General features: G+C 39.9%; 2 protein-coding genes across 2 annotated transcripts; one reads left to right on the forward strand and one right to left on the reverse strand.

Annotated features, from left to right (window-relative positions):
- Window positions 1-3,585: 3,585 nt before the first annotated feature.
- On the forward strand, window positions 3,586-10,507 carry mmp25b (matrix metallopeptidase 25b). Its single transcript, XM_061095103.1, has 11 exons — window positions 3,586-3,604; window positions 3,725-3,816; window positions 5,133-5,265; window positions 5,379-5,529; window positions 6,221-6,525; window positions 6,656-6,835; window positions 7,489-7,573; window positions 7,868-7,950; window positions 8,051-8,203; window positions 8,366-8,659; window positions 9,420-10,507. Exons 2-11 carry the CDS (start codon window positions 3,733-3,735, stop codon window positions 9,665-9,667), a joined length of 1,716 nt encoding a protein of 571 aa, XP_060951086.1. The 5' UTR covers window positions 3,586-3,604; window positions 3,725-3,732; the 3' UTR covers window positions 9,668-10,507.
- A 2,732-nt stretch (window positions 10,508-13,239) lies between these two features.
- Window positions 13,240-15,455, reverse strand: ca15b (carbonic anhydrase XVb). The gene is made up of 8 exons (XM_061095430.1): window positions 15,380-15,455; window positions 15,232-15,258; window positions 14,976-15,146; window positions 14,681-14,829; window positions 14,491-14,586; window positions 13,788-13,866; window positions 13,521-13,684; window positions 13,240-13,419 (listed from the first exon to the last, which is right to left on the reverse strand). The coding sequence occupies exons 1-8, from the start codon at window positions 15,453-15,455 to the stop codon at window positions 13,240-13,242; spliced, it is 942 nt and encodes a 313-aa protein (XP_060951413.1).
- Between the last annotated feature and the right edge of the window lie 6,624 nt (window positions 15,456-22,079).

Raw genomic sequence — 22,079 nt, forward strand, 5'->3', positions numbered from 1 at the left:
TGTCTGACACACACACACACACACACACACACACACACACACACACACACACACACACACACACACACACACAAACACACACACAAACACACACACAAACACAAACACACACACACCCACACAAACGAGAACACTGCTCTCTGCTGGAGGGTAGTATTACATCAAATAATACATTTAAGGCCAGCATTTGATTGAAACTGGTGCTCCTCAATATTCCACCAACTAGGTCTTATTATTTAACTAAATTTAAGCGAGATCTGAATAACCTGCCAGGAGTTATTTGTATACTCCTGGTAATAAATTACCTGGTATCTATCTATCTATTTAGTGCTTTTCTAGACTCAAAGTCAAATTCACCCACTCACCCACGTTCATATTCAAATTCATATTTGGCAAACACCTGAATGTGTGGAGTCTAGTTACTAATTCTTTACATTTCATGTATGTGTTTAGACCGTTTGTACATTACAGGCCAGTTCTGTTTTATCAGAAAGTCCTAGATAATCCGACTCTTTAATGTCATAAATCTAAGTCCCCAAACACTTCAGGGACGTGATTAAGCCATAAGATATATAGTTTTTCACCACATTAGAAATTTGAGCAGAGTTTTCTGATTTTTTTTGCTTGTTTGGGCCTTGTATAAATTAGTTGAAAGAAAAAAAAACTAGGTTTGGTCACCAAGATGTAGACCAAAATTCAAACCTAGGCTCATAGTTTGTTAAACCCACTTTCTGGATCAGGCCCAGCTGTATTTATATCTCTCCAACTGCTTAATGCTCAGCAGCTATACGTCTCTAGCTGAAGTGGACATGACGGAAACCATACAACCATTAGCTGGGCAGTGTTTTGTGCTAATGGAAGGACTCACATGGGCCCTGGAGGATGGAGAGAAATTTAAGAAGGAAGAGGAGAGAAGAGGAGCGAGGGATAGAAGGAAAGATAATACCAGAGATAATATGTAGAGAAAGTGAACACACAGAATCTCGGACATGAGACTCTGAGCTGGTGTGTGAGAAGCCAGAGCACTCTGGCTTAATGCAGCATCATCAGTTTCCCGACATTGTATCGTAAGCACTTTGTGTAGGAGAACGCTGGGAAAATAGATCATGTTGAAAATAAGAACTATTTTGGTGATGATTAATATGGAGGTTCAGTATAGTGCCAAATAAAAAATGCTACTTAACATTTGAAAAATTAACTATTTTGATGTTTGAAAATGCATCTGCCGCAATATAATTCTAAGTGGTATATTGATTATGTAACTGAATATGAGATTTACTTCATATTTAGATTTTACAACTGGCCCACATAGTGCAGCTTAATTTTAAAACTTAAATTCTAAATTGGTCTTGGAGTTTTGAATTTAAAATGTTGAGTTTAATAGATTTCTAATAAAAATTTGAATTCTAAACCTCCACTTTTTCATTATCGACAATAAAAATATTGTTTCAAAAAATTTGTGAAATTGATTAGTAAAATTTTCAGCCCTGTGTGCCAGATATGATATTGTCAGTATTTAACTTCTATATAGATTAGCATCCGGAAAATATCCACAAACTTCAATATAAAAATATAGGTATTGATGTTTAAAGTGACATAAAGATTTATACAATGTCTTCTCAGTGAGCACAACGCAATGGAAACATTTTCTCACAGTAATCATCAGCTTTGTTTTTAATATAATTAAAAGTAGATGATACATAAACATCAGGTTTCAGACACAAGGGAAGAACATGGTGACGGCAGCAGTGCGGTGAAAAGGTGAGAAAGTTGTGGGCAGCAGAAAACAGGACTTGAAAACCATTTCATTCAACAACAAGAAGACAGGCCAACGTTTAGTCATTAACCAGAATGAGGTTATTTTTACTTACTGCAACTTAGTGCATAAACATGTAAACAAATAAGTCTTTTGTTTTTAACTTTGATTTCCTCTTTTCATGAAAATGGGCCTTAATGGGTGACAGAGGACATGGGGGAAATCTTGATATCACAAAATAATCATCACCATCATCATCATCATCATCATCATCATCATCATCATCATCATCATCATCATCATCATCATCATCATCATCATCATCATCATCATCATCATCATCATCATCATCATCATCATCATCATCATCATCATCATCATCATCATCATCATCATCATCATCATCATCATCATCATATTTTGACATAAAGATCTATACGATGTCTTCTCAGTGAGCACAAACCAAATGAAACATTTTCTCACATTAATCATCAGCTTTGTTATAACAGTATTAAAAATAGATATGATATAAACATGAGGTGTCAGACACAGGGGAAGAACATGGTGACGGCAGCAGTGCATTGAAAAGGTGAGAAAGGTGTGGGCAGCTGAAAAAAGGCTTGGAAACATTTCCTTAAAAGGCAAGAATTCAGGCCAACGTTTAGTCATTAACCAGAATGAGGTTATTTTTACTTACTGCAACCTAGTGCTATACATAAACATGTAAACAAATAAGTCTTTTGAATTTAACTTTGATTTCCTCTTATTGTGAAAAGGGGCCTTAATGTGTGACAGAGGACATGGGGGAAATCTTAATATCACAAAATAATCATCACCATCATCATCATCATCATCATCATCATCATCATCATCATCATCATCATCATCATCATCATCATCATCATCATCATCATCATCATCATCATCATCATCATCATCATCATCATCATCATCATCATCATCATATTTTGACATAAAGATCTATACGATGTCTTCTCAGTGAGCACAAACCAAATGTAACATTTTCTCACATTAATCATCAGCTTTGTTATAACATTATTAAAAATAGATATGATACAAACATGAGGTGTCAGACACAGGGGAAGAACATGGTGACGGCAGCAGTGCATTGAAAAGGTGAGAAAGGTGTGGGCAGCAGAAAATAGGACTTGAAGACCATTTCCTTAAAAGACAAGAATTCAGGCCAACGTTTAGTCATTAACCAGAATGAGTTTTTTTTTATTTACTGCAACTAAGTGCGATACATAAACACTTCAACAAATAAAGTGTTTTGAAAACTTCGTTTACCTCTTATCGTGAATATAATCATCTAAATATAACAAAATAAATATCATCATCATCCTCATCCTCATCCTCATCCTGATCCTCATCCTCATCCTCATCCTCATCCTCATCCTCATCCTCATCCTCATCCTCATCCTCATCCTCATCATCATCATCATCATCAAATTTACTTCAATTTAATACTGGAAAATATTTCATCTGAAACTATCAAGAGTGAAACCAACATCTGTTCAGAGGTTTGGCTTTTAACAGGCTTCATGACCGTAGAGACTAATTGCTTAGGAATTGCGAAAGTGGCGTTTCTGCAATTACAGAACTGTCTATTTAACGTTGGGTAACATGCACGCATCACGTGCACTCTGCCTTATGTACGTGCGTAACACGAACACGCACCAAGTTGGGGCATGAGGAAAGGAGCACGGGGGTGGGGGTGGGGGGGAGATGTGGTCCAGTGTGAGGGAGGGAGGGGTCAAGGCAGAGAGAGCAGATCGATGAGCCCAGCCTAGTCCCAGGAGAGCAGAGCCTTCAGAGGAGAAGACCACGGTGAGCTTTGTTTCCTTTCTCTATCCTTCGCGCTTCGGTTCACTTTGAACGCAGTTTCTCAAATGTCTCCTCCAAACGATTCAGTGTTTCACTAATGATGGAGCCGGCTTATCCTCGCAGGCATCACGATGGAGCTGGCTCTTCTGCTGTGGATGGTTGTGACCCTGACAGAGAGCGCATCGGCGGAGGCAGATCAGTACAGTCGAGCGGTGGTGAGTAGAAAATAAATATATATAAAAAGTTGTAAATGCGGGTCTGGCTGCTCTGTAGCCTCCCTTCGATTTTGTATTTGCATGTCTTCTGTGTTGATAAACTGTGAATTGGTTGTAATGTTAACTTTTAATGTTAACATTTGATTATATAACGTTGTGTATCACTCTGTTTTAAAGTATTTCTTTTTTAAATGTGACAGCATTTGACTTATAAGCGTGTCAATTTAATCACAGATATGTTTATATCCAATGATATATTGCATGTGTGTTATTATTTTTCTGAATGAAAAGATTAATCTCTGACTCATATGGGGTCATATTGAGGAAATGACAATGTCAAAGAGGGGGGGCTGGTGCACATTAGTCCTCTAGGGGACCCACTTGGGTTTGAAAATCACACAAGGGTTGTTTTTGTAGATTTGGACTTTTTAATAAAATAAAAAACAGTTTTTGCAGAAAACAAAATACACAAAATATAATCTGTCTTCAGCTGATTACATTGACAAACATCATTTCACTGAAAAGCGGAGAAAAGGGGAAAAATCTGAGTCTCTCACCCTCAGTTACTTCCTTAAAAGCAAATTGTTTTTTTGTCCACTTATGAGAATCTGCGTGTTATGCATTACTACAGAAAAGGGTCACTTCTGCTTCCGGCCATATATTTTGTTGCATCCATACGATGGTGTCAAAGGAGATGTGCAAGTGCAAAATATGTGACTGCAGCAAAACAGTTTTTCATGTGCAATAATACAGACTTAAAAAAAACCTTATGTATCATCAGAAGAAAATAATGAGAAATGCATTGATCTTAGGGACACGTTTTTGCAACATGAAACACATAGAAAAGACGGTTGATGGAGAGGACAACACCTTTTCCTTTCAAGTGCAGCTACAGTGGAAGGGTGGAGGCAGTGCGGGAGGAAGGGCAGGTTTCTAAATCACTTCAAAGAAACAGATTTTGCTCATATCAACACAGATGTGTGCTCATTTCAATATCCACCTATTCTCTTCTCTTTGTTTTGACAGTTTTAAGCAAACCCTCAATGTCACGCATCGCCCTTAAAGCAACTCACCCACCAGGGGACAGGATCATTTAATATTTATGAGAAAAGAGGTTGACACACTGCCTTGTGAGGCACATGCTCACATGATGTAGACTGATGATCAAGAGTCATAAGTGGAGCAGTGTTTGTGTCCGGTAGCTTCCGTGACGTCAACGTTGGCCAGTAACCTTTAATTCAAACTCATGTAAGAGATGGTTTTTATTATCTATTGTTTGAGATACATGTGTTTTTATTCCTCTGTTTTCTGCGCAGGATTGGTTGAGCCGGTATGGTTACCTCCCTCCTCAAGACCCCCGCACGAGTCAACTGCGGACCAAGGAGGGGATTGAGAAAGCCATCAAGGTCATGCAGAGATTTGGAGGAGTCCAGGAAACCGGAGTGCTCGGTAACAACGTCTTAACCTCTGTCACAACAGCACATCATGAGTAGAACATGCTGCGTGTCACATGTGGCGCTCTTTAGTTTCAACATCCAATATGTGATCAACTTCTCTTCTAGACAGCGCAACCCTCAAACTAATTTCCACGCCACGGTGCTCTCTCCCTGACATCGTGGGGAGTGAGGACATGCTGAGGAAGAGGAGGAGGAGGAGGAGGAAGAGATACGCCCTGTCAGGCCTCAAGTGGCATAAGACAGACCTCACGTGGAGGTGCGTTTCCTGTCGTGTCACTCTGTAGTTTAATCACTCCTCTGTATATGACTCACAACCACAAACGGGCGGATGATCTGTCAATGCCGAAAATAATCAACACCTCAATCACACCATAACTAAATTTAGTTTTAAAGCCAACAACTTTATTTTAGGATTAAGAACTTTGAATACAATATTTGTATTTTTTCTATTTGGGGAAGTGTACTAATTCGTCCACTTATCCAGAGTCACACAGACTTATGGCTTTTTAGCTTTGAGGAATTTCTGCATTCACAAATTTGAAATATGCATATCAGTCTCTCTTGACAAATATTCAAAGTACATACACGCTGTGCAGATCTATTACTTCCACAACCATGGCCTTGAGATTGTTCAAGTTACATTTGATATATCTAATTTCTTTGTTAAAATGGTAAGATTAATTGCGATATACCAAGATCCAGATTAAGATTACAGCATAAAATAAGGCTCAAGAGCCAGAGCCAATGGATCCCGGTGAAGGATGTAACCTTTCAAACCCTTTAAATGAGCGTTTGATCATGTGGTAGGCTGTGTATTAAAATCACAGACAGTACTTTGTGATAAACAAAACACAAAGAGGTTAAAAAGAGTTTAGAAGATTGTCAATAACATTCCACAACACTCCACAAATATGTATTAATTCAAACTACTACTCTGTTGTCTGCAGTATCCACAGCTTCCCATCGAGGTCTAACTCACCCAGCCTGAATAATAATATGGTGGAGAACCTCCTCTATTACGCCTTCAAAGCCTGGAGTGACGCGGCCCCCTTGAGTTTCCATAAGCTGCCGAGTGACAGCGGAGGGGCCACAGCCGGAGGGGACATCAAAGTTTCTTTTGACCGTTTGCTGCACGAGGACGGGTACCCGTTTGACGGGAGGGGTGGCACCCTGGCCCACGCCTTCTTTCCTGGCAACGACAAAGTGGCTGGTGACACACACTTTGATGATGATGAGATCTGGAGCTACGGAGGTAATGACTGGGTGTAATCATGATAGAGGGATGAGGGCTCGATGACCTGCCCTGCCTCAGACATATAGAATGTAATGACAGACCGATTTGTGGACGTTTGGGATCTAACACTTGATTCTCACATCCTCAGGCGTAGGCGAGAGCACAGACTTGTTCACAGTTGCGGTGCATGAGTTTGGTCACGCTCTGGGCCTTTCCCATTCCTCCACCGACCCGTCCATCATGAGGCCATATTACCAGGGTCCTGTGGAGGATATTGCCAAGTTCAAGCTGGAGCTGGACGACAGGATGGCTATCCAGCAACTTTACGGTCAGTGAACAGTCAAACACAAACAGAAACAACAAAACAGAAACTCCAGCCAAAGTCACAATTTAACCTCTTGGGACCTTGAATATCTCAAGCACATTTCACGTCAAGTTGTTCAATGATTGTTTAAATATTTCTCTATGAAAACCAAAGATGTCGTCCTCATGGCGGCCCTACAATGAAAAGTCAGGGGATCGCCCAAGTCAGTAGTTGTCATTCTGTCAGAAGCATTGATGTCTGAATCAAATTTCATGGCAATCCATGTAATAGTTGTGAAGATGCCCAAGTCTTGAAAGAAGTGGTGGACCAACTGACAGAACAACACTGACTTTTTTCTCTTTTGTCATTTTCATCCTGTGCAGTAGGTCATATTATATGTATAATTTCAAAAATTCCTTAATGTTTGCTTTCCAATCATTTCATTGATTTATACAGAGTTCCACTAAGGATTAAAAGTCTGTGATAACGCCAATAACAAGTCCAATTGATTTTATTCATCTGGTACTAATGTGTGCAGATTTCACCAAACAGTCTCCTTGCATGTCATAAAAATCACAGCGGTTGCATCCTGTGGCTACAGTGAAGGAAGTGGGTGGCTTGTTGTTTTTCTCTCTTTCACCTCTTCAACTTTGCCTCCTGTTACTATTCTGTGTTAGGTGTGAAGGACAGTGGGCCACCAGGGGGAGCTCACCCTGACCCCCCACGCCTGCCCAGTCCACCGCCTCCAAAACCAACACGGCTGTGAGTACAGAGCCAAAAACAAATAAATCCCCCACTACTGTACATCCTTCTAGACAATAAGCAATTAATCATTTGCTTTTATAAACAATTTATTTTATATCCATGCACTCAGTTCACTCCTGCATAAATGAATGATGACTAATTTAAGACCAGAGATGGAGATAAAAGCCTTTTGATTGATTCTTACTGTAAAAGGGTTTTGTCTTATTGCACCCTCTAGTGAATATTTAGTACACAGCATTCTATAAAAATTCAATTTGACTATAGACTTTTAACATAATGTTGTCTATCCAGTTCTGAGCCCTCCTTCCGCGAGCGCTGCCAGGGAGGATTTGATGCAGTGGCAAATATCAGGGGAGAGGTCTTCTTTTTTAAAGGTAAGTAGATCATAATGTTCCAGCAATGTAAAGACATTCAGGATTGATATTGATATTGTTGGTCCTGTTGAGTGTCCATTCACTCTCTTTTCTCGGGAAGGTGCACACTTCTGGAGAACTAAGCGAGACGGGTCTCTGGTGTCGCTCAATCCGGCTCAGATCAAAAACTTCTGGATGGGCCTCCCGCCGGGAACAAACAAGGTTGACGCAGTTTATGAGAGGAAAAGCGACAGCAGGATCATCTTCTTTATCGGTACGGAAAGAAAGTGGAGCAGGATTATTCTTCTGATGTCTTCATTCAATGTTATTTTGATGAGGTTTTTTTCAGTGGGTAGACTGACTATATAAACCGTCAATCACGCAGATAAAGCATATTCTAAAATGTTTTCTTTCACACCTTACTCCATCTATCCAGGATCTCAGTACTGGGTCTTCAAGGACACGGAGGCCATGAGCGGTTACCCTCGGCCCCTCTCTGATTGGGGCATGAAGACCAAGAGTGGGGCATTGGTGGACAGGGTGGATGCAGCCTTTATCTGGGCACACAATGGCAAGACCTACCTGTTTAGCCAAGGGGAGTTTTGGAGGTTTGACGAGAGCCGTAAAGATGAACAGGGGACCACGAATCCGGATCCTGGCTACCCAAAGGAAACCAGCCTCTGGGAAGGAGTGCCCTCCGACATTGATGACATCATCAGCTGGGGAGAAGGTAACAATGTGACTATGCGATGAATTTCACCAATGCAAGACAAATAACCAAACCAATGTAAAGGGTGGTGACAAACAGGTCGACAGAAGCTTCTGGAAGGTATGAAAGTTGTCAAAATTATAATAGAAAGCTGATTGAAGTCAAGATAATAAGGAGTAACCACAAATCAATCAACTGGCTTGAGTAACAACTATCTACTGTATTTTTTATTCCAGACATCTGTCACTTTTACAGTTTAAGACCAGGCCAGCATCCCATTCCAAACAGGCAGGTTTAGAACAGGCACTGCACCAGTACAGTTACATTTGAAAAACAAACAGAAGTTTAGATACTTGGGGTGGCTTTGTCCACAGGAACTTACCCCACAAATTCATTTCAGGTGACGAAATGCTGTCACTTCCTGTTGTTGATTTCATGCTATTCCGGAAATTGACAGAGTTAATACCAAAAAATCTAGCAATGAGCTTTAAACCATTAAAGGCTCTAGGACTCTCTCTGAACAAATAGAGAGCTATGTTTACATTCAGTTTATAATCTCAACCACACTGTGTCATCCTTGAGCCTGTACAAACAGGTTGAAGTGAGTCATTGTCTTTGTTGCTGCATTGTGTGTGTGCAAGTCCAGTCGTGTCTGTGTATCGCTCACCCTGTGATACAAACAGGAACTCACTCATTAGACATTCGTTACAATTAGATTGTTACTGGCTGACCTTTGTCTGATGAAAAACTGAAGAGTCCCTCTGTTGCTGCTGCTCTTTAGGAGATGCCTACTTCTTTAAGGACAACCTCTACTGGGTCTTAAAGAATGGAGGACTGAACCAAGATGAAGTCTCTTCTAAATCCATCGCTGTCGACTGGCTCAGATGTCCTGCTCCACCTCCGACCTCCGCTCCTCGATTCCCAAAGGAGTGCAAGTGCGACTTAAGGGGATCATCTTTGATACTTAGAAGCAGCTGGATCCTCCTGATTTCTGTTTTATTGGCGATTAATGAGTTTATTCGAAAATAGAAATGTGATTTGGGATTTCTTTCTTTTTGAAAGTGCTGAGGAAGGCCACATAGGCAATTTTTATACCACCCCTCATTACACTGGAGATAATACGTGAATTGAACGGATATGGAATGGATGCTTTGTTTGCTCCGAACCTGATTGATTTGTTCTTGCCTGATTTGAACGCAACTTTGTATTTATTCTGATTGTCTTGTTTTTGTTTTGTCTGAATATGTGTTTTTTATCCTAGTGAAATGAACACCGGCGTCAAAGATATCCACAGAGCAAAAAAATGGGAGTAGGACTAGAACAGTTATGATATTTTCCCTACTCCTTTTCGTGCATTGATTGCCTTATTTGAATTATTCAATGGCATTTTGATATGAATGCTGTTTTTTCGTTTACACGCTCTTATATTTTCTTTTGAGTTATTTTACATATTAAAAATAAATAAATAAATCAAATTAATATTATGTAATAAGTGGGGCTCCTCACATTATTACATACTTTCAGTACATTACAACCCACAAGCTGGTTTCAAACCACAAACTAGCAATAAAGGAAGTTTGTCATGTTTGCCTTTACAGCAGATTGCTGCTCAAGTATTGGATAACATGAAGCCTCCATAGGAGAATGTATGGAAATTCAACAGTATGCAGAGACAACTTTTTCCCATTTGGTTATATGTTTACTGCCCATACAATGAATATAAGTAAAACATATTGATAAATCGTATTATACATATTCAAGCTGTATTTTTTATATGTATGTTTTTCTCAGGTCAAGCCAGATGTGGTTATAAACTGTGTCCAGTTTGTTGTACTGTGGCTGCTGGTCTATGCAAGAAGTCAATTTGTCGCTGTTAAAATATTATCAATAAAAATATCATCATTAAAATGTAAGTATTCTTTATATTAGTTTGCTTTTGTGTTACGTCATTGTGCCAGACTACATAGCACATATGTCACATAAGACATGGTCCACATTTTTGTGTGTTCTAGGCTAGTTGCCCAATCACAACCAAGTTCACATGCATTGACATTTCAAAATGATGCAATTACAGTTCAACAGTTAAACAACTACATAACAAAATACCATTAGAAATGTCCAGTTTCAAAAATAAGATTGCTCGAAAAGGCACAGACACCTGATAATTTTAATTTAGATATTTAATAACTCAACGTTTTGCTACATGTTCAAGTTGTTAAACACAGGGTTAAAAAGGTTGTAAATGTCATGTCAGACCTTAATTACACTTTGAATGATCAGCTTGACAATTTGGCTGCATTTCATGTGCAAACAATACATTCACCGATAAGAACAAAATATAGCAAAACATAAAGTAATTAAGCAACCAAACCCTTTGCCAAAATGTAACAACCTTTTTTAAACTCTCAAGACAGATGTATCAGGCAGATGTAAATTTTGACCAAATATTGCAACAATCGGATTGCGTTAACGAAATAATTTCAAAATCACCATTGCTAAAGCTACTCAGTAAACTTGGTGCAATATCCCATTCTCAGGCACCTGAAAATAGCCTTGTCAACTCTGTGAACTGTTACTATATCGTGAATGCAAGATGTGCAAGTTTGCAAATGAAAAGCTTGTGAATATTTATGTAATTAACATGACAACTATGACGGTCAAACTCATTAGAGCAGACTTTATGTATTAACAACTGTGTCTTGTTTAGATGTGGGGAAAACTTCAACCCACTTAGAAAAACATGTCAACTATAACCAAGCAGTATTTTTTCCTTTCACATCTGTAAATGCTCAAGTGGTTTGTCAGGTTGAGGATGTGCAACTTGTGGTCCTGCATTCCTCTACGACCACAAATCACACATGCATGACCACATTTCTGAGAGTAGTTAAACCTCTGTGGGAATCAGTGTTGTAAAATTGCAACAGACATTGATCCTTTTCATACATGAGCCAGACAAATGCGTTAACTTTGCATAATAGGGGAACAGATATTTTGGCAGGCGTGGTTTCTTATCAGGACCCACCCACATCCTATTGTGTATATGCAGTCACATTTCTTCCAAAGCGCACGCTCATCACCCGGGGCTCTAAGTTGGAGTTCCTGTAAGTGAGCCGTGGGGGTGGTTGAGTCGACCTATAAGAGAATGTGTGAGGCAGGTAGTGGGTGGTGAGCGGCTGCATCCACTCTGGCATTCCCTTGTGACACTGGCTCATTATCAGACGTGTGAGCATTGCATTTGCAGACTGCACCCTGTTTGGGGAGGAGATTAGCATCAAGCATCTGACACACCGGAGCATTATTTGCAATTGGTTTGCAAGATGATGTAAGGAATTGTATGTGTTTCCAAACCGTGCAAAAATCATGTACTACACCAAATGCATATCTACTGTCAGTGTACACAGCAAAATCTGTAGTGTTGTTTTTTCAGTGTTAATATTTTTGAGTTGGTGGGTGTTGATTTTGGAGTTGTTTTAACACCACTAGTGTTAAAAAAGCTCTGCGAGCGTTGTCAATCAAGCGAGTTAAATGTTAACACCTGTGACTGAGTTCAGGTGGAGTTGATCATAAAATATGGGAGGAGGTTCACCACAAATCTCTGCACCCAATGAACCATAACAAAATCCCTCGGCTCTCTTTCTCAAGACAGGTGTGAGACTGACCCTCGGTCTCATTTTAGTGTTAAAAATACACTTTAATGAGTCATAAAATAACACTATGTATATGTTAAAAATTAACTCTCATAGTGAAATGAAATAACACGATTTTAGTGCCAAAAATACACTTTAATGTGTCATAAAATAACACTATGTATGTTAAAATTTTCACTCACAGTGAAAGGGAATAACACAATTTAGAGTTAAAGGTGCACTTATGTGGTGTCATAAAATAACACCAAGGGTGTCAAATATTTATCACTGTTAAAGAGTTAAAATATTAACACTTTTCAAAGTGTAATTTTAACTCAGAAAAAGTGTTAAATTTAACACTCTGTGAGTTGAATTAACACTCCCGATTTTGCTGTGTAGGTATTCACCCTTTTCCCTTTAGCCAGCTAGCATGCTTCGATGAGAGCAGTGGGCTCTGCTGCTTGTGCAGAGAGAGAAGCAGGGAGTGGTCGTGCAATCATTGTAACATGTGCTGTGACTACAGAAAAACCCGCTTGATTTGTCGGAATCCTGTATTTTTAAACACTGAGACACTTGTGGAGAGTTATCTGTCTCTGCCAGTGTTTGTTTTGTGTCCCTTTGATCCAATTCTTCTAATTACAATACCTTAAGTCTGCAATCAAGCTCCAAAACGATTTTGTAAGGAGCAATAGGAAACTTAGTTATATTAATATCCCCCATATGATATAGTTATTTCCTCTTGTAATAACTTGGTCTACATTTTTCTCTCTACTCTGCCAAGAAGGCCACTCAACTGGATACAATCTGAAAATACAAGAGGCTGGAACACCAAATTTGTCTTTGTGTATTTTAATGGTAGCTTTCTGCCGACAGGACCAACACTACACAATCATGGACAAGTCTAAAGTCAAACAAAATCATACAGAAAAATAACAGGATCACAAGGAACAAAATAAGTTGCTGGATTGTGTTTGATCACAGATTCTTCCACAGAGCAAGACTCAGCACCATCAGCCCCAGAGAGTAGCAGGTTGTGGAGGCAGAGCTTACAGCCTGTGTTGTGACTGGTTGATCTGGCTGGATCCCTCTGAAGGTATTCGTCATTAAAGGCGATGAGGTGTCGTTGACGTGTACTGTTTTGCTAAAGAGTTCAATCTGGAGACAAGACACCGGGCAAATTAGCTGCATTCAGTCACTGTGGGAGTATATGTACTTTAAGTTCTGGCCACTGTAAGTAAGGATGAAGAGACACTCACCAAATCCTTGCTGACTTTGATCGGCTCCTTGAACACAGTCCAAACGACCACCTCATTGCAAGCAGGGGTGGTCAAGGAGCCAAGGTAACGATAGTACTTTGCACGGTTCACCCCAACAAGGAGGTCATCCAGTGAAATTCCAGAAGGAAGTGTAAAAGTTTGACCTGAGGACAGAAACACGACATCTGAAGGGACTGCAGCTGAAATTATTTTATACAGAGCAATTGCTTAAAAAAAAAACTCTAGAAGACTAAAACATCTCCTTACCTTTGGTTGTGATGTTAGCCAGATAGGAGGCCAAGGTCTTCCAGCTTGCAGGTTCGCCAGTGGCATTGCCTGACATCTCCTGAAAGAATGCATAAAATAATAATTAATTAGACTCAAGCTTCTTTGAGCCTTTGCATGAATTAATTGAGAAGAGTAATGAAACGAATGGGAACATCCAAAGTGGTGGAGTCAAAGTCCACTAACAAAAATCCCCCTCCCACACTGCTCTCAGTTTGTCCATGGAGACTCGCCTTAGGTCCAACATCATGCCATTGAGGGCTGAGATTGGCTGTATATGTTGGTAGAGAAGCCCAGCTGAGAAAGTACACATTGGCTTTGCTTATAGACGCCTTATAGACAAAAGAGTGTTTGAATGACGCCAAAATGTTACCTATGAACAAATCTTTATGTAGAAATTTACAAAGTTGCACCTTTACCATTCTTGGAAATACTGTATTAGCTGGGGTCCTAAATCGAGCCCATACTGATAGATTTGATTTAGGTGAGCTTAAGTTTAGTTTCAGTTGGACCCAGTCATTCCATCACAGTGGGCCAACTGGCTTATAAGAGCAAACTGGGCTTTAGAGACAGGAGCAAAAACCAAAGGAGCTGCAGTAATGGACAGCATGAGGAACGTGATTCATGTGAACCTGATGTGCATAATATGTTTCCTCCAAGTGGCTGAATGCTTGAATCTTCTCACCTCAATGAAGAAACCAAGAGCAGCAAGTGATGTGGAGTCTGCGAGCGCCTCGGTTAAGTTGCCATTGTAGGATGACTTGACGTTTACAATGTGCATCTATGGGAGAGAAGAGAAAAGAAATGTTAATGAAAATATTTCTGTAAATTGTATATAATGGAATACATTTACACACACACACACAGACACACACCTCCATGGGGTAGCGCTTGCCATCCACTGTGTGCTCAGAGCCAGGGATTGAGGGGCCATTTCCCCAATGCAAGTGGAATTGCAGGCTGTTGTAGGCTTCGGAGAGACTTCCTCCTGAAATCTGAACGCCACTTGCAAAGTTAACCTTGACTGGGAGATGTTAAAGAAAAGGATGAATGAGTGCTGATGACAATAAAATCCAAGCATGATAATTCATTTGTAAAGATAAAAATTGATTGCATTTGGTAATCCAAAAAATGACAAGCTGTCGTTTAATCATTGGTGTCTGTCCTCACCTGTCTTGCCGGTGTTTTCAATGGTTGTCAGTGCGGTGGTACTGCTGAAGTTGGTAAAGGTGAATTCTGTCAGGCTTTCATCAGGTTTGGCAGCTGTTGTGTTAATGTTAATGGGAGACTGTCGGGAGCCATTACAATATTTAGGAGAGATGGTTGCCCAGTTGGTGTCCTCTGTAAAACAGAAACACAACTTTGAGAAGCTGTAGTGGAGCAGCTGAGATATTGAGATTAGTAGAGATTACAGGAGATCACTCACTGCAGGCTGGAAGATGGTAACACCATTCTGGAGGTGGAAGAGAGCGTATAAGTATCACTTCATGATGACAATTAGACTCCATGGAGAAGCAGTGTTAATCCAAAGGGTCATAAATCCAAGGTGATGAAAAAACAGTTCAAATACATACCAATTCCTGCAGTGGCACAATCAACCGTTGGTGTGAGGGCGCATACAGTGAGGACAAGGGCTACGAGGAAGATCATCTAAAGAAAAAAAATTCCACCAAAATTAATTGTCATCCATATCAAATCCATGGTAACAAAATGCATGATTCAAATATGTGAACAAGAGAATAAAATCACTGCGGCAGTTGACCATGCCACAGGGCTCTCCCACACACAGCCAGAGACACAACTGTTGCTTTTAAACATATTTTATTAACAACCAAAACAAACTCACGAACTCCAAACATAAAGGGCCAGCAACCTCTGCTGGCGACTAGCTTTTCAGCTCTTCAGCCCCCTTTTCAGCCCCCCAGCCCCAACCCTAACCCTAACCCTAATTTTAAATACCTTCTTTAATTATGGAAATAATCAAAGGCTGAAAAGGCACCAGTTCCTCTGAAAGGTCCAGCTGGAGTAGGTCTTTGTTCAGTTTATTTCCTGTCACCTGAGCAACACAGGGTCTTACCTTTGACGCTCCTGTACCGTTCTGTGTGTCCAACAGACGTGGAGCCTTGCACTGCCTCTTTTTATCCTCTCCGCCCCTCCCTCAGCTCTCTGATGGGCTCTGTCTCTTCTCAAACCCCACACAGGGCTAGAAATCTACATATGTAAAATGAACACTTTAATGTTACTTTGTATCTTTTAGTTAAATGATTGAAAAACTTTAACAACTTTAATTACGTATTTATTCAACATCTTCTTATATTTAAGAAAACTATGTTTCTTTGACATTTTCAGTATATTGAGACTAATTTATGCACCTCACCCAAAGCAGTATCAGTCAGCTGACATCATGATGAATTCTGACAGGTTTACATCAGGTTTGGCAGCTTTGTGTTAATGTTAATGGGCGACTGTCGGGAGCCATTACAATATTTAGGAGTGATGGTTGCCCAGTTGGTGTCCTCTGTAAAACACAAACAAAACTTTGAGTGGGTTTAGTGGAACTACAGCTACAGGCTCCTGTTCAATGCTGTGACATCATGATTTCACAGCATTTCTGAGGGTTGGGTGGATGGTTGAATCTACCTGTGGGCATGTGACTAGTTGTTCAAGATGAGGAATGTATGCAGACACAGGTGAATAGATTGATGGACAGATAGGCAGAGACAAAGAGATCTTTGCCAGATAGAAATTCTTTGATGACATAAGAATTGCATGCAGGGGTGGATCCTCTAGAGAGTCATATGATTTAAATTAAACATAAATTACAAGTCCCAGCTTCCCAATTTCTCAGCTGGGTGTAAGGTGCAGGAATGCTGTATGAGGTAATAGACAACCACTGTTTGAACTCTATTAGCCTGCAGCAACAAGCTGTCCCTACAGTAGACAATTCATAAGAGTCCCAGTTTAACACAACTGCCGGTGGCTCTTTTTGGAAAATGAATGTGTGTAGGGTTAGGACCTTCTTCTGATGTGACGTAACCTCAGTTACTTGCAGCCACCAACATCTCTGAAACTGCTCATTCAGCAGACGAACATGGCCAGACAGATTTTGTAGACATTGCTCTACATAATCTATCAGCGCCAACTCCAATAATAACCGCTCTGTAACACTCGCCATTGTTTTGATGGAAACAGAGATGCCAAAGAATTTGTAACAAAGTGTATCAGAAACCGGAAGACACCAAACACCAACATAGAAACTTTGAGGTGTGTAACTATATTCAAAACAAAAGCATGAATTGGGCTGAGGTTTTGGAATGGCCGGCGGGGAGAAGCTCTTCCTCATTCTCTCTGTGTTGGCCTTCACGGAGTGGAAGTGCTTCCCTGACTGCATCCGGATGAACAGTTCATCGTGTGGGTGGTTGTTCAACATCTTCCTTGTTTTGGTACAGCATCGTTGGTGTAGATGGACTGCAGGTCAGGGAGCTCAGCGCGGATCAGCACTCAGCTGACCGCACCACCCTCAGGACGCTCTGCAGGTGCAGGTGCAAATTCAGTTATTTAGGACTCTTTAGATGGCAGCCTGAAGTCTCCTAAGCGTCTAATGTGGTAGGGATGCTGGCGGGCATTCTGTTCTAGGATGCTGATGACAGAACCATGACAGATTTATTGCACAACACATCTCACTCAATTGACATTTCAGTGTCTTCCCTGGAGCTGTGGGGATTGCCAAACTGGTTTGTTGAGGTGCAATCATGTGTTGTTGTTTGTAAGGCCATGATACATGTATTGTATTGTTAATTCTCCCTTTTTGACTTAATGGGCGAGGTGCAGCAACACTTCATTGTCTCATAGCTCCTGATTGCTGGTCATTTTGGTTCCGGTCACACATCAGACGTCCATTAATATGTTGGCCAGTGCAGGCTATGAGGAGTGGCAATCTGTTTTCATTATTACTTAACGATGATCTAAGGAGGCAGGGTTTAAGTAGAAGTAGTTTAAGAAGTAGATGTGTTTTAATGACCTCAACCGTCAATCTCACTATAACGAGTTGAACAGGATTATTTTACATCCCCCGCAGCTTATGCATTCCAAAAAAACCTGTAAGTTCCTTCATTCGATCAAAATGTGTTTTGACAGTACTAACCGACAAGAGGAATTGTCCATTGTATGGAATATAAAAAAAACAACAACCATGTGCCGAATGGAAAGTAAGATGCCTGTAATGTTGTAAGTCATCATATGTATGTAGAGGACAACCTGCTTTGTTCCTCAGTGTCTGCGGTTCATGTTACATGTTTTTGCAGCTCCCCTGGTCCCCATGGGAGCGAAGCAGGAAGTCTGGTGACAATGTATAGAGAGCAGCCATTATTGGATGGTCGTTAAGGTGGATGGACCTGTCCATGTACATTTTGTTACGTTTTCATACAGGGTGTGACCTAGAGAGGAAGAAGATTTTCTACATTTTAAAAACCCGCTGCTGAAGTAGGCCCCCTGATAGAAGGCGGGAGGAATACCTAAAACGATTATCATCAGTCGCTCACTCTCAGCCGAGTCTGCAATAACAAACTAGTAACAATATGGAAAGATATCAATTCAAGTAATGTTTGGTGAAAACAACAATGCATTGGTGTTTTTGGAAATGTTGCCACAAATAGCCACAAAAACAGACCATGTTCACGCAGCTGCCATTTTTTATTGCTGTGATCCAGGTTGATAGTTAATCTGAGGCCTGTTATCAGAGATGGAGTTTACCTTCAGTAGATTTTACTGCCCATTGCTCACCTGACCTTGTGTGATTGGCATCTCAAACCGGACAGTCACAAGCCCACTTCACATCCGACACCACAGGTGGCACGGTGATCTGGTTTATCAGGGATCAGGTTCATTTTTTTCCCCGATTTGGTCAAAACACGCAGTTGCAACTTACATCGCTTGGAGAATTTAATCAATGGCATTGTCAACGTGAAAATGATTGGTATGCATAAAAGAGCAGGTGAGAGAGTCACGCACCTGCTCATACACAAGTCACATGTTCAAAGAAATGTGTCAGTGATTATCTGCCTGCCAGGGGCTGATGGCTGTCACATAGATAAGATGAGCTATCTTTCTGTCTCTCTTATTTGCAGTCATTATCTAGTTTTACCTGATGTTTGCTTCAGACTACTTTTATTATTTCTCTGAAAGATTTGGCACCTCATTGATATAATCTACACTCACAGGATTGGATTGACCTGAAAGGGTCAAGATAGATTTATCGAACGGCCATCCAGCCAATCACGGCGATTTGAGCGACCCACCAGGTCCAGGAAGAGTAAACCTGAAGTTATGCGTGTGCGTGCAACAATGTTACTCAACACTGCATGGTTGTCACTTCAGAGAATCATCGCTCAGAGGTATGAAACTTCTGTTTAACCGGTTCAATAAATCTTTAGTGACTGAAAAAAAAACAGATGTCAGAGAATTAAAAAATTTTTTTTTAAATGACAAGGCTTAATATGGTGGTTAATGTTAATATGCGGTATCACATACAAATATTGTCTATATCCTAATATGGTAATCAGAGAGGAGAAGAAAAATGTCATCAAATGGAGATGCAATTGGAGGGGGACCCACTATTCATACTACACTCATCCTGTAAATGGGAGACATGTGACATGACTACATGCCCATTTTAACATTATTTAATTCAAAATCCAGGTGTTTAGAGCAAAGCAGTGATCTCGTTAAATCATCATGGAAGTGACTGAATGACTGAAACTACTGTTAATAGGATCGAAAATACCACAAAATCCTCCATTGAGACTTTAAACTGTTAGTCTGAAGGAAACACTGGACGGATTTAAGATGGTGTGTTTGCACCCAGAGAAAACAGGTGGTATTTGACACCTCTTTATGTGTGGTCCTCCGCAACAATCGACTTACAAACACAAACGCACAAAAGCACAATCCATAAATAAGTTTATACATGCCACAGAGATTTGGTATTACATTTCCTTTCACACTGAAACTAATCTTTTAATTTATGGGTGGCTCTGTAAACTGATACCGGAGAAGGTTTAAACTCAAGTTTCTTTCTTACACCAGCCATTGTAGGGACGTGGACGAATGTGAAGTGCTCTCCTGTCCCCTGGGACGGTGCCATTGGTGTGTCATTATACTTTGACTGAATTTCATATGCTCAACTTAGATCTTTTCAAAATGCAAGAGGAGTCCCAGAGGAGACGGCCAAAAACATTATTTGATTGTTTTATTTTACAAACAAGTTGCAAGATTTGAAAGGAATTGTACAATATTTTAGGAATATACACGTAGGATAATAGGAAGCAAAATGTAAACATGAGTTCACAAACAAGTAGGTTGAGCCATGATGGGCTCTTACAGCCAGCCCCAATCCTGAGCACAGTACTGGGTGTGACCATAGGAGGACAACGGGGCAAAGTCCCCAAGGTAGAGCAGTCTTTTAAAATACATATCCAAGAGATCTCTATTGATATCTATTCAATATCAGTTGTTCATTGTTAAACTCCCAAATGTCAATATCAGTATTCGTCTAAAAAATCTAGCTTTGCTCATCCTCTAGCTTCTTCTTCAGGTTAACCTTCCCTTCAGCAGAGGTTGGGAAGTTATGAAAAAAAGCGAATGTGTTTTGTATTGTTACTCATCTGTCTACAGCGGAAGCAATGGGGCGACACTGAGTTAGTAACTGAGCTCACATGTGGTTGTGAACATTTTTCTGAATTTAGACTGTATTTGTAGGCACATATATACAACCCCTAAAAGAGAGAAAAATGTGTTGTCTGGTCATATTTGCAATGTTTATTTATGTAAATTAAATATTAAAGTAAAGAGACTGAGACTGAAAGTAAAGTGATGCAGATGCAGGAAATTAAAATATTTTCCTTTCATTTCCTTTCATTCAAACCTTTGACTGTCGTAAGAAGTTGTTGATCTCTTTCATCATTTTAAATATCTCGTTAATTATAGATCAAGTTAACCATTAAATATTTTTTTCAAAGCGTTATTCAAGTTCCTCAAGTAGGTTAATGTTTGCATATAAACCTTGTTCTGTGTTTATCTTGCAAATACTAGATAAGCTGTAAATTGCACACGATGACTAAAGTTAAAACCACAACATGGACAAACAGCAGTGTCACACCCATCAGTTAAAAGGAAGTTACTTGGAATTGAGAAGTGATCTTTGAAACAACCAGGCATTCTGGGATAGCTCTACTGATGGGTTCTTTATAACCATGTCTCTGTTGTTTGGCTCGAGTTCTGCCCAAGAGCAACAACAGGGATAAAATGTCATGACACAGCGCAGGTAAAACAAACTATACATAGATTGCAAAGACAAGTGGAGATTGATGATCATTTAATTTTGACACATTAAACCGTAGCCAACAGTTCTGTTCCTGTTCTGTTGGGAGTAGTTCAACACAAGGTTAAAAAGGTGGGATTATGTGATCGTGCGTATGATTGCTAGACACAATGGGTTTCATTTAAGTGACACCTCAAGTGACTGAAACATTTTTTCATTTTGATTTATCAACTTGGCAACATGGCGACATTTCATGTGCCAACAATGTCTGCACCAGGGAGGGGAACATTAAGAAAATCAAGTTACAATATAAAGTCATTAAAATCAAATACCTAGTAACCATCTTTTAACTCTCAACACAAGGCCAATGTTGCAAAATACCGCCACACTCATATTGCATTAATGTTTTTTACGATTTTAAAAATCACTATCACTAGAGCTCCTTAGTAAACTTGGTACAATATCCCTTTCTCAGATACCTGAAAATAGCCATGTTAGCTCAAAATGGACGTGAGCTGTGCCCGATTCACTGCTGTGCTGCTTAAAAAAAATTCAGTACTCATGTACTCATGTCCATAACATGAATTCAATGTGCAAATGTCCATACAGAAATTTTTTTTTGTAATTAACATGACAATTGTCAAATTCATTAGAACAGCAGCCAACATTATATTTAATGTCCCTTGAACAATGTTGTGATAACAATAATAATACATCAAGCTACATTGGAAAAGAAGAAGTCAATTGTGTTGTTGAGGCTTCGTTTCGTCTTGGATGTAAGAAGAATGATCACATGTGCATGTTGCATCCTACATGTTGCATGAAGAGCACTAATGACAAGTAGTTCAGTGCAGTCTTTATGTATTAACAACTTGGACAAGGCTTAAGTCAGACAAAATCATACAGGAGAAAAACAGGTTCATCAGGAACAAATTAAGTTGCTGGATTGTTTCTGA

Source organism: Limanda limanda, chromosome 21 (genome assembly GCF_963576545.1).
Source record: "Limanda limanda chromosome 21, fLimLim1.1, whole genome shotgun sequence".
NCBI lineage: Eukaryota > Metazoa > Chordata > Actinopteri > Pleuronectiformes > Pleuronectidae > Limanda > Limanda limanda.

Excerpts from the sequence above, each read along its gene's own strand:
- ca15b (XM_061095430.1), bottom strand. The coding sequence starts at position 15,455 with ATGATCTTCCTCGTAGCCCTTGTCCTCACTGTATGCGCCCTCACACCA. Across the intron at positions 14,830-14,975 it reads TGAAAACACCGGCAAGACAG|TCAAGGTTAACTTTGCAAGT; the intron begins GTGAGGACAGAC and ends AACATCTCCCAG. Across the intron at positions 14,587-14,680 it reads GCAAGCGCTACCCCATGGAG|ATGCACATTGTAAACGTCAA; the intron begins GTGTGTGTCTGT and ends TCTCTCCCATAG.
- mmp25b (XM_061095103.1), top strand. The coding sequence starts at position 3,733 with ATGGAGCTGGCTCTTCTGCTGTGGATGGTTGTGACCCTGACAGAGAGC. Across the intron at positions 7,574-7,867 it reads CCTCCAAAACCAACACGGCT|TTCTGAGCCCTCCTTCCGCG; the intron begins GTGAGTACAGAG and ends TTGTCTATCCAG. Across the intron at positions 8,660-9,419 it reads CATCATCAGCTGGGGAGAAG|GAGATGCCTACTTCTTTAAG; the intron begins GTAACAATGTGA and ends GCTGCTCTTTAG.